General features: G+C 35.2%; 2 protein-coding genes and 1 long non-coding RNA gene across 3 annotated transcripts; 1 reads left to right on the top strand and 2 right to left on the bottom strand.

The window, feature by feature from the left end:
• Nucleotides 1-1,616: 1,616 nt before the first annotated feature.
• On the top strand, nt 1,617-18,742 carry LOC128211968 (solute carrier family 49 member A3-like). The gene is made up of 11 exons (XM_052917158.1): nt 1,617-1,775; nt 2,908-3,639; nt 4,070-4,228; nt 5,095-5,311; nt 7,436-7,512; nt 10,226-10,360; nt 12,376-12,492; nt 13,104-13,256; nt 13,921-14,078; nt 14,969-15,105; nt 17,035-18,742. The coding sequence occupies exons 2-11, from the start codon at nt 3,265-3,267 to the stop codon at nt 17,235-17,237; spliced, it is 1,731 nt and encodes a 576-aa protein (XP_052773118.1). The 5' UTR covers nt 1,617-1,775; nt 2,908-3,264; the 3' UTR covers nt 17,238-18,742.
• Nucleotides 18,743-19,890: 1,148 nt separating this feature from the next.
• LOC128212200 (uncharacterized) lies at nt 19,891-26,384 on the bottom strand. The gene is made up of 4 exons (XM_052917529.1): nt 26,159-26,384; nt 20,818-20,889; nt 20,336-20,686; nt 19,891-20,202 (listed from the first exon to the last, which is right to left on the bottom strand). The coding sequence occupies exons 2-4, from the start codon at nt 20,864-20,866 to the stop codon at nt 20,114-20,116; spliced, it is 489 nt and encodes a 162-aa protein (XP_052773489.1). The 5' UTR covers nt 20,867-20,889; nt 26,159-26,384; the 3' UTR covers nt 19,891-20,113.
• A 75-nt stretch (nt 26,385-26,459) lies between these two features.
• On the bottom strand, nt 26,460-27,097 carry LOC128211250 (uncharacterized). Its single transcript, XR_008257248.1, has 3 exons — nt 27,034-27,097; nt 26,788-26,923; nt 26,460-26,567 (listed from the first exon to the last, which is right to left on the bottom strand). It is a non-coding gene; the product is annotated as an uncharacterized LOC128211250 (long non-coding RNA).

Raw genomic sequence — 27,097 nt, 5'->3', positions numbered from 1 at the left:
CACTAGCAGTTGTCATGAATCTTTAAGTTTTGGTGTGTTTTTTGCCATTTCCTTTGTTGCGCCATTTGTCCCGGAAGCCAACAATTTGGCATATAGTGTTGTTTAGACTGTCTATTAACACATTATCACTAAATTTCTTGTGTTAAACTGAACAGTTCTGTTACCTTTGTATATAAGTGGACCAGAAAAGCAAAATTTTGACAAGTTGAGGCATTTCAGTTGGGCTCTATGTCATTTTTTATATAAAACACTAAGCCGATGAAGTGGAAAAACCTTATTTTGCTTAGAAAAAATCTTAAAAGAGTAGGCAGGCCAGTTTTGTGGTGCTGTTCTATAGACACCATTAAAAGCTACAAGGAAAACTTTACTTGGTCAAATTATTCCAATGCATAAGGAAATAATGGCTCTTCAAAGGTTTGCGGCTTAACATTTGAGGGAAATGGCTGTTTCTGCTTTTTATGAAAATACCACAGGTGCTAATACTTGTCTCATTCATTTAGTGTTTGATATATCATTGCCAAACTTTCAGTATGTGTTGCATATAGCCTGAAGCTGAACTATAGGAGTTTTGAAGTCTGTTTCTGAAAAAATGTTGCTTAAATAGGCTCAAGACCACAGTTATCTGCCCCCCGTTGACCAAGATCCGGATGTGAATACAGAAACAAAGAGTGCTTGTGTTCAAGTATCAATATTTTATTAAAATTGAATGAAAAAGAAGCAAAAAATGTTCTTTTTGCAGAGAACTTGACTGAAGTTGACACTCTATTGCAGAAATTGATAGTTTTCAATGTAAATATTGGAAAAATCATAGCTTGTGGAAGTCTGAAAATTAGTTGTTTGTAGCCGATTGACTCCCTGGCGGAAGGGTTATGTATTTGAACTCAATTTTGACAGTCGGGTCAATGGTTAACATGGTGTTTTCTTGTGATTATATTTTGTGTCTTGAATTGTTCTAGAGATGCCATGTCCTTGTTTTTCAATTGGGGTGTGTATAAAGTCAAAAGCCAGGTTAGTGTCTATATGAAACATATAGTAAAAATAACTGTGGTCTCACGCCTAATGTGTTAATATGTTAGAAATGGTGTTACCAAAAACAGCTTGATTTCCAACTGTTTTGTGGTCTTGAACATTGGATTACAGGGAAGGTTCCATGATTTGAACTTACCGTATATGGGGCGCATGTTAAAAGAGTTGATCTAAACAAATAAGCCTCCCCACAAAACCAAATATACATGGTTTAAATGAGTTAATGGGATAATGAGGTCATTCCCCAAAGCAAAATCTGGCTTTGTCTGAAATAGTACATTCTGTTGTATTAATTCCATTTCTTTTCTATTAGAGGTGTCCCTCTGTATCAGCTAGTGGATTATGCAGAGCCAGTATGACATAAAACATCTTTTTAAATTAATTTTCTAACTGAAGTAGATTTCTTTACATTTTTAAATTAAAATTGATAGAATTGTTGAAGTGGTTTTAACATAAAAGTATATATTTTCAATAAAGTAAACGAAACTTTATATCAGAAAATTTTAAGTAAGTAATAATCATTTGAGTATTAAAATACATGCATTGTGTAAATGACTTAAGTCTGGAAATGACTTAAGATGCTTTATGAATAATTACTGCTCCAGGGACTATTGCTTCATTTATGCAAATCAATATTGTTAACAATATTGAGTAACTATTGCAAATACAGGCATGGCAGGGGCAGATCCCGGAACTGATGTAAGAGGGGATTTAACTTGGGGCATGCAACCGGCCTCCAATCCACAGAGGTTTCTCTTGATTGTTTTTAACCCAATATTTATATTGTAAATAGACAATTTATATAGGTTTGTTTTTTTGAGAGAAATCCCTTTGCTCCAATCAGTGAGCAGAAGGAATATTTAATGTAATATGAGTTTCAGGCTAATATTTGTCTAAAATGATGCACTGTTGTTTGTTCTATTCATATTTTTCTTCCATATTGATGTTATAAATGTTCACTATGACAGTTTTAAGGGGGATTGTATCGGCAACTTGGGTCCAACCAATATCCGATGCATGTACTATAATAAGCTATATAAATTTTAAAATTCTTAAGATGATATTGTAACTAAAATGACTATGTAAAAATTAATATAATGTATTATTTTACCATCCTTGCAAATTTTTTTTGCGATATCTCTAAAGGGTATTATGCAGGATTAATCACATTATATGTATGGTTAATTTATGAATGTAATTGCCAGCATCCAATTATATAAAAGTGGTTAATTCTTTGGTATGGTCAATGATAGCCCAAGAGTTTATTGATTGGTCAATATTTATCCAATAAACAGTATTGTAGCGTGTGTGGGCTAGAACCAGCTACCGGGTTAGCTCTGTTGGTTAGAGCTCCATGCTAGTGTTCCGTCGGTCGTGGGTTCGAGCTCAACACCAGGTGCACTTTACCTCCAAAGTTTACTTTACTGGTGGCAGCGGTAAATGGCAGGAGTGCCTCCAGCGGCCTAAAGGTTAAATGGGGGAGGAGTGTAGTGTGTGTTGGCTAGAACCAGCTACCTGGCTAGCTCAGTTGGTTAGAGCTCCATGCTAGTGTTCCGGCGGTCGTGGGTTCGAGTAGTTTTTAGTATTAACCATTCAAAAAAAAAATAAGTGTGTAAACTAACCTCAGAACAGCTTAACCAAGTTTTATTCAATTGGATACTGGATATAAAGAATTATATTATATATGATGCCGTTGTTAGTTCGTCCATGTATTTGATTTAAAAATTAAGGTGACTCGGCTCTTGAATAAGTTATCAAACTCAGAGATTAAAGTTCTTGACCTTACTCTTATTGTAAGCAATATGCTTCTTTAAAGTTTGAGTTTAAATATAGGAGCAAAAGGAATTCTACATGATAACACTAAACCCACATTAATTTCAGCATTAAAGCGACTGCGGTTACAACTCGTTACTTGGCTGTACGGAGTATTGAAAAAAGGACAGATAAGATAGCTAGCAATATTGAACAAGCATGTCCTTAAACTTCGATTACTTTCTGATATAAATGACGGGTTTTTGATTAATTCGAAACTGTCCTTATACTGCACACATGCAGAAGACGGTAGAGGAAATGAAATGTTGTGTCCTAGGATCTCTGGTTATCCCAAGCATCTAACAAGATGTAACTTAAGTTTGCATAGTAACATTAAAATTGTGTGTGTGTGGAATTAAACATTTTGAATGAATACAAATGAATGTTTGGGTAACGGAAGAACGACGAAAAACCGGTGAGTAAACGATGGATAAAAAACATGAACAAAACGGCAGACATGTGGATGTAGGTGAAACTAACATGACTACCAGAGAAAACAAAGGATTTGAATCCGACACTGAATTAAGTGAAAACTTTCATAAAAGGAATGGACATTTAAACAGTGATACTGAAGTTTTAGATGACTTTAGGAAAACAAATGGAACATGTGGTGTTAAATCTTCTGAATCGAAGACAGAAATCGTGAAAGGCCCTGAAAGTAGAAATGGAACAATCCAACATAGAGGTGCAGAAGGTTCAGAGTCAGAAGGTTCCACTTCAGGGAAGGGGGAGTACAGGGTGTACTCCTCAAGATGGTTCATGCTGTTTATTGTCTGCTTCCAGAATGTCACAAATGCCATGGTAACTTATTTCATATCATAATAATTAGTTCAGCTAGGCCTATTTGTACATTTACAGTTATTACTTTTGGAAGATATAATAAAAAATCATAGATGATGTAGTATAATTTTATACGAAAGGTTTAATAAACACATAATTTGAATAAAATAAGAAAGGTACATTTTAAACAAGTCTTAGTTTTAAAAATAAAATTTAAATAATGCAATGTCATTTACATTCAAAGAGTTTAATTATGTATGGATAATTACACAATTTAGTAAAGGTGTAATAACCATTTAAAATGATTATAGTATATACGTATATATTATATATACATATAATTATGTGTTGTTTATGATGTACTTTGTACAAGTCGAAATAAACTGTCTGTCTGTCTGTCTGTCTGTCTGTATAAAAAAAACTTCATCACTTTTTTCATCCATATTATCAGATGTGGATAACATTCGCTGCTGCAGCGGACACGACAGTGGCATTTTTTGAGATCACGCCACTTAAAGTTAACATGCTCAGTATGGTGTTCATGATTGCGTCAATTCCGTTCGGGTTTATCGCATCCTGGGTGCTCGATACATTTGGCCTCAGAGCAAGTGTAAGTTTATGTTTAGGTTTAAACTTCATCCATATTCATTAAGCATCTTTAAGTTACATTTTTCAACTTAGTGGCAAATTGCCTTTTTTCTAATCTGATTTTTACAAAAACAATCAAGTTATGTACACCAAAAATATAAAAATAAGCAAGAAAATGGTCTAAATAATATATGCATATGAATAAATCTGATAAAAAATAGAGTGTAATCATTATCAAAAAATTACAATTTCGCTAAGTTGAAAATATTCATTTAGATGCTTTATGAATTTGGCCTCAGATAATCTTTTTATAAAACAATATCAATACTATTATTATGCAAAATTTAATACCAATTCAGTGTGGTTGTTTTCATTCAGATAAAAAATGTTTGTTTTCCCTAGCTTATAATATTCAGTCAGATTGTTATGAAACTGAACACAATTCTCTATTGTCTTTAATCAATGTTTTTAATGCAAATTTATGAATGACTTGTAAGTTCAAAAAATGCATTTGGCTTAAAATTGCATTGCAGTCCAAGATATTGATTAATAAACTAGTTTTATAGTCATTGCTTCAAGTCCTGAATTTCAGTCAAAGATATTGAATAATAAACTCGTTTATAGTCATTGCTTCAAATCGGCCAATCTGAGTCAAGTATTTCATGCACTCAATTTTGGTTATTGGTGTACATGACTAATGCACAAGTTGAATCTTATATTTGGCTGTGGCTTCATACTTAATGATATACTTAATTAAGTTCGACAATAAGTGGGTTATGTTAATGTATTACAAATTATACAAAATTATTCCTTTGGTCGCATTTGCTCCCTTTGGAAAAAAATCTTTAATTTGTAATACTAAAGATTATTTATAAATTCTTATTACAGCTTATTCTATCAGCATGGCTGACCGGCCTCGGTGGTTTACTTCGGAACCTCAGCACACTGGACATAGTTCCACGTAACCATAGTTACACCATCCTCATAATCGGCCAATCACTGGCGGCCATTGCTCAACCATTTATAATGTTCACCCCAACGAAACTGGCAGCATTATGGTTTCCAGAAAACCGGCGAGCAACAGCCAATATGATTGGAAGCATGAGTAAGCTATTTACTTACAAGAATTAATCTAATCTTTGATAAAAAAGATTGTTTGCACATTCGCAATTAAAAAGCTTAATTCAGTCTTTCTTATCAAGATAAAAAAATATTGTTTGCAAATTTGCCATTCAATAGTTCAATTCAGTCTAAAAAGATTGTTTGCAAATCTGTCATTAAAGTAACCGTCCACTGTAGGCGCACGTTACATTATAAAGGTAAATTTTAGTTTCTCTTATCAAGAAAATAAGTTAACTTAATTAACTATTGTACTCTATTGGAGAGTGTTTTCTTTGTTTTTGTTTACATCAAAATCAGGTGCCGTAGGCAAGAGCTCTCATCGTGCAATCATTAGCGTGTGGATAAATTACAATGACATTTCAATATATGAATGCTACTTATCACACGGTAGGGTTGACTGTATTTTCCAAAAGAGTGACAACACCCATCCCATGCAATTGAAATTATAACTTGTGCAATAATCTATATAATTTCAATCTCAGGTAGATTGTACAATAACTTTTAATTATAATTGTCAAGGCGAGTATCATTTTTAAATCATTTTGTTAGTCAATTAAGTCATACTAGATGGCTTTGTAAAATTAAGTCTCTTTTATGCAAAGGGTGGCATAAAGTATTAGTATATAGTATAGTACTGTCCCTGTGTCTGTCCATTATTAAACTTTGTCAGCATAAAAACTTGAGAACAGTTTTCACCTAGGACTGTCAAACTTCAGTGCTAGGTTGCCCTTGACTAATAACCTATTATTTTTGGGGTCACTAGGTCAAAGGTCATGGTCCGCAAACTTGTAAATAGTCTGATCTAGAGCCATGAAACTTCAATGGTAGGTTGCCCTTTACCAGAAGATTACCTCTTTTGATTTTGAGGTCAGTAACTAAAAGGTAAAGGTCAGACGCAACAGTCTTATGAACATTTTGTCTGAACAGTATTTTAAAAATGGTTTGACCTAGGACCATCAAACATCAGTGGTAGGCTATCCATGACTATGAAAAGATCCCTATTTCAACAGAAGGTCAAGTTCACAGGTATGAAACCTTTAATTGCACAATAACCTTATTTTAGACCTCTTTGATCTACAACCATGGAACTTGAGTGATGTGTTGCCAAAGACAGCAGATGACCCTTTTATACATAATTTGATTCCTTTTGGTTAAAACAATGCTCCAACTACATTTTATCAATTTGGGCAGTATTGTCTTATGCATTCTATATATTGCTTTATTTTAGCAGGTATTATTAGCTTAGTGGTCAATTGGCTATAATCACTCTGACAAGACCAAATCCGGGATATTTGCCATGTTCCTGTGACAGCTCTTGTTTTATATCATCATTGTTAAAGGAACTGGATACCAGATGATACAATTGCAAGAAAAAAAACTAACTGATATAGCACATTGCCTACGATATATCTATATTTCATAATTATTGCCTATTTTTCCAATCCGAAAGTCTTCTAAGTTTTCGTCCCATGTTAACCTGAGCTGGGAATAGTATTATTGGTCCCAGATCTGAGTAAGTTTTAAAACAGAGTCAATATATATATATATATATAATCACTCATCAAGTGACAATCTATGGCGACCCAAATTGACAAACAGTGCATTTAGGAACTGGAAAATGTTTTTAAACAGGGAAACTGTTCTGTGCTATTTCTAAATGGGGAAACTCAGCTGAGACTGCATGTGGGCCTACAAGATTGTTGTGTTTATTCTTAAAATAATTTAAAATGATGTATTATTTGCCATATACTAGCTCCTATTGACAATTCTAGGCTTGTTTTGAGGAAATACTGTATTTGCCCATTTATGGACCATCAAGTGTCTAGTTCCTTTAAAGTATGTATAAAGGTTACTGTTTTCACTATCTCTGTCTTATATGGCCCACTATTGTAAAAGTGGGTCTGGTTGATTCTACTTGAACGTTGACTTGTTTTGAAAACTGCTGGGAAATCAAGTTTCTCAACTCCCTTCACTTCTGTCCAAATTTTTCTTTTTCTAATTCTAACTCAATGAAAAGTACGGTAGTAACAAAATCAGAAATGAAAACCTGTAAAATCCTTATTACCTCTGCCATAAGTAAGACAAACACATTTCAATACTTTTTCAGTGAATCCTCTTGGGAACATGCTGACATTTATTATTGTACCTTTAATTGTGGAAGGGCCATCAGACATTCCATTAGCAGTAAGTGCTCATTTATTCTCATTGCATAAAAGCGTTGGCTGTTTTTTATTGCAGTTATCTAATCTTACAGTATTTTATATCAATATACTAGTAAGCATCTTAAACAGCTGTAAAGTTTGACATAATTTGTCAGTTAACTGTTCTAAATAAAATGTGTGTATGTAGCTTGATTAATGAATGGTTAAATGCGCTCAATATAGGTCGATGCAGAATTATTCTTTTATAATTTTAATGCATAATCATGTTTAACTAATTTGACTTTAATGATAAAAATAACAACAATAACATGATTTGTGTACAGATAAAAAAAACTGTTCACAAATCTGAAATCATAATTATATATGCCTTTTATTTTTTTAATCATTAAAGCAAAATAACTTAAACATAATATTAAATGCATTAAAATTAAAGTTTATATTTTGCATTAACATACACTTAATAACTTTTCTAACGCTACCAGTAGCCTTTTCGCAATAATTTAAAAACTACTGAGGATAATTGCGTGAAATTTTCAGAGCAGTTAAAGAAATATATCAGATAGTGTTTGGTGGAAAACAAACAACAGACATTTCCGTATTTTGAAGATTTTGTATTTTATTCGATGCAACCCCCACTTTACAAAGTCGCAAAATTTATCGGATAAATTCAATTACTTATAAAATGAAAGTCAAGGTCCCCAATCTTGAAAAAGTCCTTGGAATGCTAAGAACAAAATTATCAGTAGATTTAATAAACATGTAAATTGTTATCACCATCTTTGTATAACGTAAATGTAAAAACATATATCACATGACGCGTGTCATTCTGACACATTGAAAACAACGTAACAACACGCTGTCCACCGTGTATGACACACTTAACTAAATTGTGTATTTGTACTTAAATTACCATCTTCAAAGCTTTTTTCAAGCTCGATTACATTAAGTATCCAGTGTTTTAGTCATGTACTCTCGGCATTATTTAATACTTGGTATGACCACCATTTGCTTGGATGACCTCCCTGCATCAGCTGCGCATGGACAAGACGTAATTTCGACAAGTGGCCTGAGAAACACGGTTCCTGACTCCTCCATGACAAACTGTTCCAGTTGCCTCAGATTCTGTGGAGCTCTTCTTCTGACAGCCTTACCAACTACATCCCAGATGTGCTCAATCCGATTGAGGTCCGGTGAGCGGGATGGCATTGGCAGAACATTTACCCTGCTGTGTGGCACTTAGGTGCCCCATCCTGTAACAATCGCATGCCTCTATTATTCCATATATGAGGAATACAAACAAGAAGCAAAATCTCATTAATGTACCTGTCAGCATTTAAATTACCATGAATTCTGACGGCAACAGTTTTTGTGTTCATTGACATTCCTCCCCAAATCATAACGGAACCCCCGCCAAATGGTGTCTTTCCGACTATACAGCTACCTCTGAATCGTTCATTTCTCATTCGGTAAATTCATACACGACCATCTTTATCGTATAAATTAAAGCGTGATTCATCGGTAAATAATACAGCCGCCCAGTCCGCTCTGGTCATCCGTAAACAGGGCCCAGCGTAAACGGGTTAGTTTGTGCTGATCAGTTAAGATAATCCCATGAAATGGGCATCTGCAGCGTAGACCATTTTCCCTCAACCTTCTACGCACAGTCTGGGCGCTGATAGTGCGAGCATGCGTTCTAACTGTTACCCTCGATGTATCAGTATCTCAATGATGCCTGTCTTGAAGGTGTGTATTCAGAATGTTTCTGTCCTGATTTCTTTTAGTAGCTCGTCCTCTTGGCTGGCGTGGCAGGTCTCGGACAAAGGCTGTCATTCTGTTTTACGAACAAACGTATTACTGATGTGCAGTGCACATTCAGCATTCTTGCAACCTGAAAATGAACGAAATTTGCAGGTTTCTGAAAATGGCCTAAGTTATATTTAATATCTTTTTTTAAAAAGTCTGATCGAAAACGAAATTATAATGACTGGCAAAAAATAGTAAACGAACACTTACACCATTGTAACTTGCACCACCTTCAATTAGACCAATCGCTCTTACTCTTTCTTGGTTTGACAGTTTCAGCATTTCAAAAATCTTTCCTTATAACTGATGCAAATGTCAATGTCCATGAATTTAATTGTTTATTTTTAGACTACTTAGAAAGTACATGTATTACTTACCAGTAAGCACAAGTTTCACGTGCACCGCGCCTCTAAAAACGAGTTCTTGGAAAAATAAAAAAGATGCCCACATGAGCAATTAAACAGTTATTTATCGGGTTTTTTTTGGGGGGGGGGGGGAATAAATATAAAATCACATTAAAATATATTAGAATTACAGCGATTATAAAAACGAAATTTATTTTATTATAAATTTGCAAGAATACAGTTAATAATGTGGATAACTGAATAGTTGGCTAAATTTGCGACTTTGAAAAAAGGGGTTTCATTGAATAATTAATAAAATCTGTTGGACTTATTTTATTGTAAATATTATATCAAACAATGTCCTCTGTATTAATCTATTTTTCCTGAAAATATTGTTCAGTTCCTTTCGGTATTTTTAAAGTTATTGCGAAAATGCTACTGGTAGCGTTAGAAAATTTGTTAAGTGTATATTGTGCTCCTTAAAAAAGCTTTATAAATCTAGAATCATGTAAGAGTATAAATGATTGTTTTGTTATCAAGACTTTAGTTACTGTGTGCTTGTAATTAAACAAAACATTCTTCTTCCAGTTATGGGTGGTGTCTGCACCAGCATTTTTCATCACCATAGTAACAACCTTGGGAGTGAGAAGGTCGAGTCCACCGACACCTCCATCACCAAGTGCTGGCGAGGAGTCAGAGTCATTTCTGGTTGGACTCAAGACAGTAAGACCTGCATTTCTGTTGTTTCTGTCTTTGAACTCTTTAAGTATTTCATCACCATAGTAACAACTTTGGGAGTGAAAAGGTCAAGGCCACCAACCCCACCATCACCAAGCTCTTGAGAAAAATCTGAGTCATCTCTTAAGTTGCTTTATTTCTGTCTTTGATCTCTGAGTATTTCATCACCATAGTAACAACCTTGGGAGTGTGAATGTCAAGGCCAGTGACCAAACCCTGACCAAGCTCTGGAAAAAGTCTGAGTCATTTCTAGTGAACCTCAAGAAAGTAAGACTTGTGTTACTGTTGTTTCTGTCTTTGATACAAGATTTTATTAGCATAGAAACAATATTTAGAGGCCACCATCACAGTGTGTTAGAGAGAAATCAGAGAAATTTCTCGTGAGACACAATGGAAGTAAAACCTGCATAATTGTTATTTCTTAGTTTATCATCACCATAATAACGGCATTGGAATTTGATTTCAAGGCCACCGGCCCAGCCACCATAGAGTGCTGGTGATGATTAAATCATTGGAAAATAATATATTTTGCTAGGTTTTAAATTCCCAACCTTAAAATGATGAACAATTGTGGAACTTTAGTCCTTGAAAATTAAAACATTTTACTGGTTAGGGAACACATTTTTGCCCATACCAATTATTGGCCCACGCTATTATACCAGTTTTAGCAATTCCATGATGATTATTTTCATATCATTCATGATATTTTGTGTTCAAATGAAGCCTCAAAATAGGAAAGCTAATATCATTCTCTGACAATGAGCAATTAATCAGCAATATTAAAATATCATCAGGTTGCATCATATTTCTTCCAGTGGGGGATTATCGTTTTTACCACACAACAAAATGGAATTCATGCACACCCCAAACAGTCGATTAAACAGAGCAACATGTTCAATTTTATAGAAAATTGAAATAAATACAACATTTAACTAACAATTGAGATTCTAAAGAGATGTTCTATTATGATTTCAATCAAGTTAGTGTATTAATTACATTTTCAAACAAGTCAGTGTATTAATTATAACTTCAAACAAGTCGGTGCATTAATTATAATTTCTAACAAGTCAGTATATTAATGGTATAGTTCACTGTCATTTCAGTGGATTTAAATGAATATGTTTGTTAACTGATTTTTTTTTTAAAACAAGCAGACATTATAAATCATAGAATATAGATTTTTCAATTAAGGCTCTATCTTTCTTCCTGTGAAATTTCGTGCAGAAATATTCATCATTTTTCGGGTTATTCAAGAAAAGCCTCCATTATTTTCTTGGCTGCATGTGAAACTATCATTTTCTGTGATCATGAATGAAATAAGTTTTCATCTTACATCAAAATGCAACAATTTTATGTTTCTTTGATGAAATATGAAAATGTCAATTTAACTAGCATTAATTGAAAAAATTGCATGATATACATAACGTTGTAACTTCATTTTGGCGGTGTCATTTCAAACATTTTCAAACCAGCACAGTGAAAATCCTATGTTACTACGAATAAAAACAACAATAATCTATATAAGCAGTGAAAATATCACTGAATAGCATACAAGAAATAATTCATATGTCTCCTTCCTCCCTTGAATAGGATTGTTCATCAACATGAATATACAGAGAAAAAAACACATCAAATTTGTTGAGTGTACATAATATGCAGAGCTAAAATGTGGGATAGGGCTTTCATAAGTTGTTTACCATCTTCCAGCCCAATCCTATACTTTGACATTGTATACATGACCTTGCATACTTTGTATGTTTCTTTCAATAGTCAAATATGTTTAAACCAAGACTCAAATAGTTAGAGCTAAGCTTACTGGCAGATTTAGGGGGGGGGGGGCTACCTTTTATATCAATATAGGAGAGAAAAAATAAATAAAATACGCCCATAATGCATCATTTTCCAAATCCACATAAAAGTAGTTTATGCCATATCTCTCGTTCACAAAATGTGACTATATTCGTTTGATATGAACTGCAGTTTTGTATTTTATATTTCAGTTGGCTTGCAGTAAGAACTACTTGGTGTTAAACTTTGCCTTTGGAGTTGGCCTGGGACTCTTTACAGCCCTTGCCACTTTGCTGGAACAAATACTTTGTCCAAGAGGATACTCAGATGTAAGTTGGCCATTTATTATATTACCTTTATTTATTTATTTAATTTCTGCCTGTTTTTCAAAGAAAACAGCTTTAATTGTTGTGAAAGCCTTGGACATTATACACTCAAAACTCAAAAACTTTTAATTTAATAACATGCAAATTTGTTACCAGTGATAATACAATATGTTCAGGACTCAGTCCTATTAATCCTGGCTTTTAGAATTGCTGAGTTATGTCCCCTGAAAACAGATGAACACAGATATGCCCTTATTGTGCTATTGTAAGAATTTCTTAATGAATTCATTTTACATGTTTTGTGGGAGATTAATTAGATTTATATCATCTAAATGAAAACTAGAGCCTCACAAAAGGATGCCAACAAACGCTCTTAGTTTTTTCTCAGTTGGTGCAAGTCAACAATTATTCAACCAGAGTTACAGAACTTTCTACTCACTCACTACTGTTCCTTGACTAGGTATGATAACCAGATGCGGCTTGAGAATGCAGATAGCGCGTTTACGGCTATGAACTAGGCCACAAGTGCCCTAGTCCAAAAAGGCCTGCGAGACAAGGCAAAATAGTGCGAGTACTAAAATAAAATTATTCTATTTCTTTGTGAACATTTTCAGGATTTTGCCGGCCTATGTGGTGCTTTGATGATTGTTTGCGGGGTAATAATGTCGGGAGTAGCGGGTGTTTATGTTGACAAAACAAAACGGTTTGACGAAGTGCTAAAAGTCTCGTTTGCTATCGCGACACTGGCTGGTATAGCATTTACTCAGGTAAGTTAAGTTTTATAACTAAACCACACTAGTGCAACAGTATTTTATGCTCGTCTTTAGTTGGGATGAGTGAGAGAAAAGGTCCAAAGAAATTGTTTTCAACATTTGACTTCACATTTTTGTCATAACTGTCTTTGTTTGAAAGCAAAATCATCTGAACCTCAGTATTCAATGAAATTTCTGATTGAGATTCAGTATAATTAATGTGAGAATAGCACAGCCAAGATAACCTTTAAATGTGCATTTTGTTAAAAATGCATAAAAATGGCACAGGAAAAGGTCAATTGATGGAGGCCATGACATCTATTTGAAAAATGGCGCCAAAAGCATCTTTATTCTTAAAAGTAAACCAGCTCTTTATCTTGCCTGTTCAACCTTTGGAAGAATAATGTTTAAGATATATTTTCCGTTTGAAAGTGAAATTAAGTCCTCTGCATTAAGTATAATTGAAGGGAGCCATATTGGATTATATCAATTGTCAGCTATTTTTCATAATGACCACTTCTTGTGCAAAGTTAAAACATATCTTAAATTGGTTCCTGTTTATAAGGCCAGCAGGTGCTAGTTCACAAGACATTCGGCCCTATTTTGGGAATTGGCCCCGCCATATACATTATAAGCATCATACATAAGCTTAATCATTATGTGAAACATAATACTTCAGGTTTCCCGTTTACGTGACCAGCAGGCGTTAGTTGCCATAACGCTGGCCCTATTTGGGGGCTTCGGCCTTGTGATCTACCCAATCAGCATGGAGCTCGCTGTTGAGGTCACTTACCCAGTTGCCGAGGCAACCAGCTCTGGACTGTGTATTGTGTCAGGGTAAGGAGTAATTTTAAAAACGAGATCATTTCCAGATCTAATTCAAAAAAGATTTTAGTCAATCTTAGACGTAAATTGAAATGATCTTAAATGTCATTATATATATTTATTTTGAAATTATCTGCGTAAATTGAACTTCAGCCAGAATTTAAGATGCCACAAAGTTGTGGAAACAAAGTAAACCTTCAAATATTACCTACTGGTACTTAAAACTAAGATCATTTAATGACCTGGGAGCTGGCAAAACTTTCTCAAAATATTGAGACCCTTATAAGAGGATTCTGCTAAGTAAGCTCTCTAGTTTTGTTTCGGTATATATTGTGTATTTTTGTTTTAAAGTGTATTGAAGTTTGAACATGAAATTATTTTGAAGATATTAAAGCAAATAGGTTAAGGGTATAATCTTGTTTCCATTCCATAATAGTATTTACAATGATAATGACCGATAAAAGATGGATAATCTATAATAAACCAGTGCTTTACAAGACGATAAACTTTTTTGTATTTGATTGATGATAAATAGAGAAAATAATAGAATATATTGCCATTTATAATTATGTCATTTACTAATCTAAACAACTGGAAAAGTGCATTATTAAATAAGGTTGAAACAAATTGACATAATCTTGATATTCATAGCTTCTGAACAAATAGAATGATTTACTAATAGTCATATGATAACCCTGGACAAGGTTCTAACCTGTACCCTAATTGTACATGGGCTGTTAAATGAAGTCAGTTAATGGTAATTGAGGATGTTTGTACCGGTGATTTATTTTAAGAGTCTATTCTTTTTATAGAACTTTAAACAATGTCATTATACACATTTCAAGAATACATACACCTCAGGTAGTCTTTTTAAATGATACATTATTTTGTTTACATTTCAGACAAGTTCTGGCCATTGCCACCCTTTTATCCATGCAGTACATAGCACAGCCTCTCTCCGGATATGAATCTCAACTGGAAACGGGCTGCCACATCTCAGAAAACTCTACAGACAACTTTGTACCACAAGACTGGACATGTATGTGTTCAACAAGAAATTGACTTAAGTTCAGAAATGACTTTAAGAAGTTATAACACTGAAAATGAATAAATTATCAACGATTGCTCATTTCTAGTGTTTATAAAACATGTTAAAGTCATTTCTTAACTTAAGTCAAATTTTTTCAATTTTCATAGTCAAATTAAAATAAAAAGTATGTTTATTCAATGATATCAGTAACAAGAGCTGTCACAGTATGTGACGAATGCCCCCGAATGTGACACTGACCTATGAACAAGGTCAGTACATGAAAAGTTAAAGATCAAACAAATACATATGGCAAGTTATTTTAAATTGCCTCTGAACATAAAAAATACCACCCATGCTTGACAACCTACATTCTTATGTCCTTATATTCAGCATTCAATTGTGAATAAACACAAAGTGTATCTTTCACCTTAGAGGTAGGGACATGGGTCATGCCGTGACATGTTGTCTTGGTATGTCGAACACATGTGGCAAGTAATTTTAAAATCTGTCCATACAAGAAAAAGTTACAGCCCGGACATAACAACCAATACTCTGTATCCTTATATGCAGCACTCCATTGTGAATAAACACCTAAGTGTGACCTTGACCTTAGAGGTAGGGACACGGTTCTTGCACGCGACACATTGTCTTGGTATGTGGAACACATGTGGCAAGTTATTTTAAATTCTGTCCATACAAGGGAAAGTTACAGCACGGAAACAACAACCTATACTCTATGTCCTTATATACAGCATTCCATTGTGAATAAACACTAAGTGTGACCTTGACCTTAGAGGTAGGGACACGGGTCTTGCAACCAACACATCGTCTTGGAAATTTAAACACATGTGGCAAGTTATTTTAAAATCTGTCCATACAAGGGAAAGTTACAGCCCGGGCACGACAACCTATACTCTATGTCATTATATGCAGCATTCCATTGTGAATAAACACCTAAGTGTGACCTTGACCTTAGAGGTAGGGACACGGATCTTGCATGCGACACGTTGTCTTGGTATGCCTAACACATGTGGCAAGTTATTTTAAAATCTGTCCATACAAGGGAAAGTTACAGCCCGGACACGACAAACTATACTCTATGTCCTCATATGCAGCATTCCATTGGGAATAAACACCTAAGTGTGACCTTGACCTTAGAGGTAGGGACACGGTTCTTGCACGCGACACGTCGTCTTGGTATGCCGAACACATGTGGCAAGTTATTTTAAAATCTGTCCATAATATTCTGAGTTATTGAGTCGGACGGACGGACAGACGGATGGTGCGATTTTTTTATGCCCGAAGGTGGGCATAAAAATAGCATATTTCAGATATTATTAAGTTAATATATCAAATGACTAGTGAGATACTTCACTTAGAAAAATAACTTAAGTTTAGAAATGACTTAAGATGTTAAAATGGAAAGGGGTACTGGCCCAGTACTCTTCTTAATTCTTTTCCATGTTAATTGCATTTACTTGGTCACGTGGTAGTTGATTTCTGTTGTAAATCCCATTTTTGTGTGGCCTGTTTTGAGCATTTTGAACAAAGTATATTGCAATTTTCTTGGCCCTTTCCAGTCTGTAAACTTGGCAATGAATAACTCAAAAACTGTTCAAGATATTCAAAGGAAACTTGGTACACATGTTGCCATAGACAATGGCAAGGCCAATCAAAATATTCAATGAAACTTGGCACACATGTCGTCAAAGACAATGGCAAGGTCGATCAAGATATTCAAATAAAACTTGGTACACAAATAACCAAATACAATTGCAAGACCCATAACTCTGGCTTAAATAATGGTGGAGTCATGCTAGTTGTTTGACTTAAAACAACTAAGATGTTGCTGTTGGTGTTTGCGTGGCAGCATTCCTGAAATGATGAAAGATGTAGAACTAAGATTCAGTGACAATAACTTTCTATGTTCTATTTCAGACTCCAATCTCTTCATATTTAACGTGTTCTCAACAGTGGCAGTCGTAGTAACCATCATATTCTTCAAACCTGTATACCGAAGACTCAACGCAGAAAAGAAGGCTGAACTTTTGGCAAAAACTGTGGCTCAAAATGAAATAAGTGTTCGACATTCTAATGATTCATATACCATCAATTCTTCTGAAGGAAGCACAAAATTGTAAATATCAGCCAATATTTATACAAATTCACATATTAGTGGATTATATAAGCTTATGTCACCATCTGGGACATTATACATGAACAGTTTTGTATTTTGCTCATACTAATGTCTTATACATTACAGTAACTATCACTTCTCCAAAAGAGCTTCTAGCTTGTAAATATCAGCTGTTATTTAATGTGTTTTTCAAGATGCTGTTTTTTTACTGGAAATAAAAAATATATAAAAAAACAACTCCTGTTTGTATTTTACATAAAAAAACATGGTAATTATTGGCCATGCTTTGTCTGATATTTTAATGTTTTATTTAAAGATGCACTATTACTCCCAAATAAGATTTAACACATTTAATATAATTGTTTAAATATACCAAAAAGGATGAACAAATGTCGAAAACAATGGTTCTTATGAAGGATACTGAGTTTAATTTAAAAGATATGTGCAGAAAACACGATATTGCTACCTTATAAGACCATAGTTAATCATAGTAAATCTTTTAGCATTCACCAATGATTTAATATTTTTGCATTTTCAGCTATTAAATACACAGTTATAATATTGTTTATAATAATTAATATTTTTCATAAATGCATTATTTATTTAAGTAGCTGAGGGTGTATTACTCAAACTTTGTGTTTGTTTTACATGTATGTGTATTGATTTTGAATAAGAGTGTCACTTTAAACAACATGATCATTGATGACTTTATGCTATTACTGGAATTCCATAGCTCTGTATAAATGTCAGCAATCTCTTTGAACAAATTTGTATGGTGCCCTTCTGTTTCAATAATACAGCTTACATTGCATTCTGCTGCATAGAGCCTGCTTATTAATCAAAGGGAAACAACTTATATTTATATTGACATTATTGTTACTAGGTTGTTTCCCTTGGTTATGAGTTGTAACTTCAATCATCTTTAATAAAAATGTAGAAACATCTACAGTTGCAACAAGTTTATTTTTGTTAATTTCATCTTCTATTATCATGTATGTGAACTGGCTAAAGTGCGATTTTACACAAATATGTATCAAGCTAATGACAATATGGCAGTGAGATCATTTTGGTTCACAACATAGATTGATTACGATCATCATTAAAACGAGCCCCGCAGCCCACTGGCTGACAAACTAACTAATGAACAACTATCACTTCAATAACTCAAGTTAAGACTTGCCACAAAGGATGGGAACACAACCATCATTTCACAAATAGACGTTTTTAACAGGACAAGGTTTTTTACTTAACTATATTGGAAAACCAACTCTGCCTCTTGGCCACAGTTTTTTAACCAGACTTCACAGAATGTACAACTTTTGTTTGGGTCAAAATATCAGTGTAATTACTCAACGCAGAAAAGAAGGCTAAACTTTTGGCAAAAACTGTGGCTCAAAATGAAATAAGTGTTCGACATTCTAATGATTCATATACCATCAATTCTTCTGAAGGAAGCACAAAATTGTAAATATCAGCCAATATTTATACGAATTCACATATAAGTGGATATATAAGCTGATTCCACCATCTGGGACTTTTGGGACTTTATACATTAACAGTTTTATATTTTGCTCATACTAATGCCATGTACATTACAGTAACTATTACTTCTCCAAAAGAGCTTCTGGCTTGTAAATATCAGCTGTTATTTAATGTGTTTTCAAGATGCTGTTTTTTGCTGGAAATAAAAAACAAAAAAATCCTGTTTGTATATTTCAATGTTTTATTTAAACAACAGGGTCATTGTTGGCCATGCTTTGTCTTGATGTTTTAATGTTTAATTAAACAACAAGATATGTTATTACTGGAATTCCATAGCTAGGAATAAATGTCAGCAATATCTTTGAACAAATTTGTATTGGCCCTTCTGTTTCAATAATACAGCTTACATTGCATTCTGCTACATAAAACCAAATTTATTTTTTATCGAAGGGAAACAACTTATATTTATATTGACATTATTGTTATTAGGTTGTTTCCCTTGGTTATAAGTTGTGTTGCACATGAGGAATCCGAACAAAAAATTCATTGCAAAGTTCCTAAGGCCTTCTAGTACGTTTTCTGGTTTAAACACTGCAACAGCCAAGAAGATATCATATAGGGAAAACAAGACCCACCCTTTCATGGCCATGTTTTCGTGTCAAATTGTCACATCTTGAACAACTTAGATGTAGAGGTAGATGTGAGTCACTTTAATGATTTCTGTGATCGAATTTCAAAATTGGTCAATCGGTGTATGACTGAAGGCTTTTTAAGTATTCATTATAGCCATATATGAATTACAGCCCCTGGGCCAGTTTCATTAATGGATCTTACAATTTTTCAACCCCAAGACTTTTCAACCCCTTCGTCATTTGTGAAATCAAAGACTTTTCAACCCCTTTGTCATTTTTACCCCAAAAAGTGCTAAGACTTTTCAACACCCCTAAATCAAAGACTTTTCAACCCCTAAAACACAAAGACTTTTCAACCCCTTAAATTCACACCTTTCTTATAATAATAACCACAAAAACGAAAAATTACTTGTTTAATTTATTTTCAAAATCAAGCAAAAATTAAGAATAAAAATAAAACAAACAGTTCTAATAAAATACATAATAAATACATAATATATACAAACTATAAAAAAATCAATTCTTGGAATACATTGAAATACTAAACTTAATTACATATTTGCACTGAATATCTCAAAACTCCTGTTCATTTTTTTGGTCACAGACTACCCATAAATTTCCCCGATCTCCCTTAGGAAGTCCTCGCACAAGATGTCATGCGCATCATACTTTTCCCACAGCTTATTTATGGGCGTATCCATATCCGAATACACCTCCCGCCTATTTCTCCCTACCCCCTCTCCCACCAGCTGGGGCTGCAGTGGTACTAGCTTTGCCTCCTTTGCCGTAGTCCCAGCAAGACGTAGAATTTCAGTTTACCCCTCCCCGCTCGTGCATTCATGCGTAGGTGCCATCCTAGATAAAAGACATAAAAGAAATGTTTAAATGAAATACGCATTGGGTCTTTTTATAAATAGTGTTAATGATACAAATAAGAATTGGCCCATTGAACAAGTTAATTTATGTTTTTATTCAAAATGAAACTTACCTTCAGTATCGTTGTTTGTCCTGACGTTTTTTCGGTACACGGACCACTCGTCAGGTGACCACATTGAATTATCTATCCACTGGTCGCTCACATAATGAAACAGCTCCCGGAGCTGCTCAGAACTGCCATCCGAGCAGTCCTTAAGCTTCCGAAAAGCCTGTGGAATATCTCCAAGCGCCAGGAAAGGGAGGGCAAGGAGCTTCCTAACATACTGATGATCACCTTCCCGTCGCTCATACGTTGCATGCAACCAGACTGCCTGGACTCGTCGCTGGATTGCTTGTGCCCAATGAAACACACAGCCATGAAGTTTCGACCGGGGAAACACCTCTTGAAAAGCCTGCCATAACCCTGATGAGATATATATTAAGCATGAAATTCTGTTATATTATTTATTTATTTTAGTTATTCTATGGTTATATATCATCAAATACTGTGCTGACATGATAAATACTATTCTCGGATTTCATTTAGTAATTTACCTGCTTCAATGTTCATCGCGAATGCTTCTACAACTGGCACCACATCCATGAGTTCAACGATTTTCCTCAGGACTTGTTAAATAGAAGAGAATGTTATAAGGCAACGTACAAACAGTGACTTAACAAAGACATTGTAATAAACTATGTTTGTATCTACCTACAGCTTCATAATCGTTCTTTCTCTTACGTGACATTAACACGCACAAAAGGGGGACATGCTTTGTGGCACCTTGTCGAAGGAAAGCATGGATGGACCACAACTGTGTAAATGGCTTGTTGACCACACGAAATGTTCCGTCACGGGTCCTCTGAAGTAAACATAGCTGGTCGGCCGTAGCAAACATCATGTGGCGCTTGTCACCAACACGAACATCTCCTACAAGGAACTTCTCACCAAGGTAGTCGGCGTTGAACTGAACAAGAGGGCCATGATGGCCCTGTATCGCTCACCTGTAGCTTTGCTAAATAAAGTGAACATTCTGACCTATTATAAAGATCCAATGAAAAGTATGGCCCCTAGAGGCCACTCTTTTATTTGTCCCACTGACCTAGTTTTTTACCCCACATGACCCTATCAGTAGGCAATGCTTCAAACCAAATATTTAAGACCTAGTCCTTGTGGCTTCAGACAAGAACATTTTAAAGTTTTTTCCTATATAAGCCTATGTAAAACTTGTGACACCCAGGGTGAGGCCTCTTTTCACCACAGGTGCACAAATTGAACAATCTTGGTAGCGGGCCACTAGGTTATGCCACATATAAAATGCCAATGTCTTGTTGGTTTAGACAAGAAGTTTTTTGTTCTATATAAGCCTATGCAAAACTTGTGACTCCCCCCAGGATAGGGCCTCTTCTCCCCAGGGGCATAAATTGAACAATCTTGGTAGAGGACCACTTGGTTATGATACATACCAAATATTGAATGCGTAGGCCTTGCATTTTCAGACAAGAAGATTTTTAAACACTTTCCTTATATAAGCCTATGTAAAACTTGTGACCCCCTAGGTGGGGCCTCTTATCACTTCAGGGGCATAATTTGAATAATCTCGGTAGAGAACCACAAGGTAAAGCTACATACCATATATCAAATGCCTAGGCCTTGTGGTTTTAGACAAGATTTTAAGTTTTCACTAAATAAGCCTATGTAAAACTTGCGACCCCCGGGCACTCCAGAGGCATAATTAGAACAATCTTGGTAGATGTCCATAAAGTAATTATACATGCCAAATATCAAAGCCCTAGGACTTCTAGTTTTGGAGAAGATTTGTTAAGTTTTCCATATCTAAGTCTATGTAAACCACGTGACCCGGGGCGGGGTCATTTTTGACCCCAGGGGCATAATTTGATCAATCTTGGTAGAGGTCCATTACGTTATGCTACATATCAAATATCAAAGCTCTAGGCCTTGTGGTTTTGGAGGAGAAATTTTTTTAAGTTTTTCTTATCGGTTACCATGGCAACCAGAGTTTCGCATGGAATCCATGTCTTTGAACAACTTTGGTAGAGCTTCATGCAAGGAACATCCCTGCCAAGTTTCATCATGATTGGCCAAGGGGTTAAGGAGATGTTGTTCGAAGCAAAATGTTGACGAACGACGTACATCAAGCGGTCACAAAAGCTCATTATGTCACTGCGTGACAGGTGAGCTAACCATAGGGCCATGGTGGCCCTGTATCGCTTACCTGCCATCGATCCATACTATTGGGACTTTCAGGATTGCAATGCATCAATATTTTGAGTTACTGGTTCTTCCTTAATTGTTAGTAATTAATGGATGCCACCAGGCGACAAGTTTACTTTGTTGTTAACAATCATGAATGAATGGAAGTTGTCATAGTATATTAATGAGCAAACAAAATACAAACAACATCTTCAAAGGGTTTTATTAATGTGTTTATTAAACATTTACTTGTGCCAAATTTTCTATAAAAACAAACATCTTCAAAATCAACAGAATGCATCAAAAAGTTGTGGGAACAAACCTTGGAAAGTATGATGGAAAAGATGGGTTCAAGGGAATGATATGAAGAAATGTTTTGTTGAATAGGGATTGGTATTAGCTGCAAATACTGAGGGCATTAACAGTTCTAACACTGGACTTTTAACGTCAAGGTAACATGAAGGTGATGGTCACAATTGTAAGTGAATGGGAACTACATCAATAATGACAATGATAACATCAATGCAGACACAATGTAGTTGGTGACAACATTTTTACTTTTTCCAGGAAACAACTGAGCTCTAAGTTCTTTGTTTTTTGAATGTTTTAAATGTGTCAGTAATAGTATTCTTGTGCCAAGGTAACTATGACAGACAGATAGGCTAACAAAAATGTACAAATATGTACACTATTATTTGTGTAGACTGCACATACTGTTGAGTACAAATGTGAAACGTTCAATAGTAGTCAGCCAATTGCAAATGAGAACATGAAATTATATTGAATAGTAGCACATTGGTGACATATTTTTAAGATTTTTGCAAAAAAGAGGCACATCAGTGCCTGTGCTGCACTGGCCTACAGGCTCAAGCAAAGGCCACCTAACAAACATTTTCGCCAAGTTAAATAGAAATACAATCATCGGTTTCTGAAGAAAAGTCATTTAAAGATTTTTCTATTTTTAGCTCTGATGGCCATGTTGTGCAGCGGACCAGAACGGTTTGGGCAATTTGAGTTAACAAGGACCACCAAAGGAACATTTCTGTCAAGTTTACTGAGATAAGATTAGTGGTTTTTGATGAAGTTGTTTAAAGGTTTTTCCATTTTTTAGTCTTGGCGGCCATGTTGTGCAGCGGAATGGACCCATTTGATAGATTTTGGTTAAGGACCACCCAAGGAACATTTATGTTAAGTCTAATCAAAATCTGATCATCGATTTCTGAAAAGATGTCGTTTAAAACTTTTTCTATTTTTAGCTGCGCCGCCATGTTATGCAGTGGACCAGAAACATTTAGGCAATTTCGGTCAAGGACCACCCCAGCAACATTTCTGTCAAGTTTTTGTTAAAATCTGCCTTCAGAAATGTCGTTTAAAGATTTTGCTATTTTACTTCTGGCCGCCATGTTGTGCAGCGGACTGGAACCATTTGGGGAATTTTGGTTAAGAACTGCCCAAGGAACATTTCTGTCAAGTTTCATCAAAATCTGATCATTGGTTTATGAGGAGAAGTCATTTAAGGTTTTTCTATTTTTAGTTCTGGCGGCTATGTTGTTAGGTCAAAATTGTGACCTCTGTTGTGTTCACAAGGTTTTTCTAATAATTGACCTAGTGACCTAGTTATTGACTGCGGATGACCCAATATCGAACTTGACCTAGATTTTATAGAGATGATTATGTTAGGTCAAAATTGTGACCTCTGTTGTGTTCACAAGGTTTTTCTAATAATTGACCTAGTGACCTAGTTATTGAATGCGGATGACCCAATATCGAACTTGACCTAGATTTTATAGAGATGATTATTCTGACCAACTTGCATTGAGATTAGGCTAAAATTGTGACCTCTATTGTGTTCACAAGGTTTTTGTACTAATTGACCTAGTGACCTAGTTGTTGACCGCGGATGACCCAATATCGAACTTGACCTACATTTTATAGAGATGATCATTCTGACCAAGTTGCATTGAGATTAGGCTAAAATTGTGACCTCTATTGTGTTCACAAGGTTTTTCTACTAATTGACCTAGTGACCTAATTTTTGACATGGGTTGACCCAATATGGAACTTGACCTAGCTTATGTTAAGATGATCATTCTGACCAAGTTTCATTAAGATAAGGCTAAAATTGTGACCTCTATTTTGTTCACAAGGTTTTTCTAATAATTGACCTAGTGACCTAGTTATTGACTGCGTATGACCCAATATCGAACTTGACCCAGATTTTATAGAGATGATCATTCTGACCAAGTTGCATTAAGATTAGCCTAAAATTGTGACCTCTATTGTGTTCACAAGGTTTTTGTACTAATTGACCTAGTGACCTAGTTATTGACCGCGGATGACCCAATATCGAACTTGACCTAGATTTTATAGAGATGATCATTCTGACCAAGTTGCATTGAGATTAGGCTAAAATTGTGACCTCTATTGTGTTCACAAGGTTTTTGTACTAATTGACCTAGTGACCTAGTTATTGACCGTGAATGACCCAATATCAAACTTGACCTACATTTTACAGCGATGATCATTCTGACCAATTTGCATTGAGATTAGGCTAAAATTGTGACCTCTATTGTGTTCACAAGGTTTTTCTACTAATTGACCTAGTGACCTAGTTATTGACCGCGGATGACCCAATATCGAACTTGACCTAGATTTTATAGAGATGATCATTCTGACCAAGTTGCATTGAGATTAGGCTAAAATTGTGACCTCTAATGTGTTCACAAGGTATTTCTACTAATTGACCTACTGACCTAGTTTTTGACCCCAGATGACCCAATATAGAACTTGACCTAGATTTCATAGAGATGATCAGTCTGACCAAGTTTCATAAAGATTAGGTCAAAATTGTGACCTCTGTTGTGTTCACAAGGTTTTTCTAATAATTGACCTAGTGACCTAGTTATTGACTGTGGATGACCCAATATCGAACTTGACCTAGATTTTATAGAGATGATTATTCTGACCAAGTTGCATTGAGATTAGGCTAAAATTGTGACCTCTATTGTGTTCACAAGGTTTTTGTACTAATTGACCTAGTGACCTAGTTGTTGACCGCGGATGACCCAATATCGAACTTGACCTACATTTTATAGAGATGATCATTCTGACCAAGTTGCATTGAGATTAGGCTAAAATTGTGACCTCTATTGTGTTCACAAGGTTTTTCTACTAATTGACCTAGTGACCTAATTATTGACCGCGGATGACCCAATATCGAACTTGACCTAGATTTTATAGAGATGACCATTCTGACCAAGTTGCATTGAGATTAGGCTAAAATTGTGACCTCTATTGTGTTCACAAGGTTTTTCTACTAATTGACCTAGTGACCTAGTTTTTGACCCCAGATGACCCAATATCGAACTTGACCTAGATTTTATAGAGATGATCAGTCTGACCAAGTTTCATAAAGATTAGGTCAAAATTGTGACCTCTATTGTGTTCACAAGCAATTGTGAACGGACAGACGGACGGACGGACGGACGGACGGACGGACGGACGGACGGACGAAGAGTGATCACAAAAGCTCACCTTGTCACTACGTGACAGGTGAGCTAAAAAGAGGGTGAATATAAAGTTTGCATCAAAGTATATCAGATATACCTAATCTTTAATAAATCGTGTCATATTTTATGTAACATGTATGTAATAATGATATGTAAGGGCACATCGTAATACCTCAAAATCAAATAAAGTGGGTTCTTGTGGTCTGAGTTTCCATCGGGCGCAGTTCAACTGTCTGACCAAGTCCGAGGGCATGGCAGATTAAAGTAAGTCATCTCGGCCGAACGCCTTAACCATCTTGTCGTCAACGACTCGTCCGGCAGGTGCATGAATGACATGCTTATGAATATAAATATAAATGTTATGCAATTATCTTAATTCATTATTTGAAAATTTCTTACAATAGAAAATATTTTGATATCAATATCTTCATTATGAGGCGCTTCTTCATCAGTGAATCTGCCAGATGGTTACGTGCAGTTCCACGGGTGAAGCTATCTCCACGCTGATTCAGGCTCGCGTCGCACAAATGGCCCTTTCTATGCCCGCTGCAACGCCAATGGGTGCTGCTGGCCGTCTGTTTCTGCAATAAAATATGTCTCACATGCACAAACAAATGTATAAAAAACATACATTTTGAGTGATAAACCTGTAACTACTTACCAAATGATGCATTTATGGAAAATATTGATAAATGATTAACAATATTGTAACCATGTATTTAAAACCTGATTGGTGAGTGCTAAAGATTTATTCTGATCATAAGGTTGAAATACTGCACCTTACTTTCAAATTAAACTTACCTTTATGCAGTAGGAAAATCCATCTGAAGAAACCAGCTTATTCTTTTTCCGCGTTGAGCCTGCGTCTACCACCTCGAATTCGACCTCGCCATCGTCTTCCACAATCGTGTCTGTCAGGGCAGCCTCACCAAGTGACCTGGAGAAATTGTATAATATTATGAATATATTGTTATTCATAGTTGAAAACAAGTGCATTTTAAACAAACCCTATCTAAATATCTGCATCAATAATAAAGTGTATTTTACTCTTGTTACATCGAACGCGCCTTCCGGTTCCTCTTCTGGGGGGTGTTCCTCGGCCGGTCTGAAG

This window comes from Mya arenaria, chromosome 12, assembly GCF_026914265.1.
Source record: "Mya arenaria isolate MELC-2E11 chromosome 12, ASM2691426v1".
Taxonomy (NCBI): domain Eukaryota; kingdom Metazoa; phylum Mollusca; class Bivalvia; order Myida; family Myidae; genus Mya; species Mya arenaria.
The sequence above is the reverse complement of the archived record's forward strand: the minus strand, read 5'-3'. Positions and strand labels throughout refer to the sequence as shown.

Bases quoted from the DNA above. Each gene is read 5' to 3' on its own strand.
- LOC128211968 (XM_052917158.1), top strand. From the start codon at position 3,265: ATGGATAAAAAACATGAACAAAACGGCAGACATGTGGATGTAGGTGAA. The intron at 3,640-4,069 runs GTAACTTATTTC...CCATATTATCAG, and splicing joins AGAATGTCACAAATGCCATG to ATGTGGATAACATTCGCTGC. The intron at 4,229-5,094 runs GTAAGTTTATGT...TTCTTATTACAG, and splicing joins CATTTGGCCTCAGAGCAAGT to CTTATTCTATCAGCATGGCT.
- LOC128212200 (XM_052917529.1), bottom strand. From the start codon at position 20,866: ATGGATGTGGTGCCAGTTGTAGAAGCATTCGCGATGAACATTGAAGCA. The intron at 20,687-20,817 runs GTAAATTACTAA...ATATCTCATCAG, and splicing joins CGCGATGAACATTGAAGCAG to GGTTATGGCAGGCTTTTCAA. The intron at 20,203-20,335 runs GTAAGTTTCATT...TCTTTTATCTAG, and splicing joins GACAAACAACGATACTGAAG to GATGGCACCTACGCATGAAT.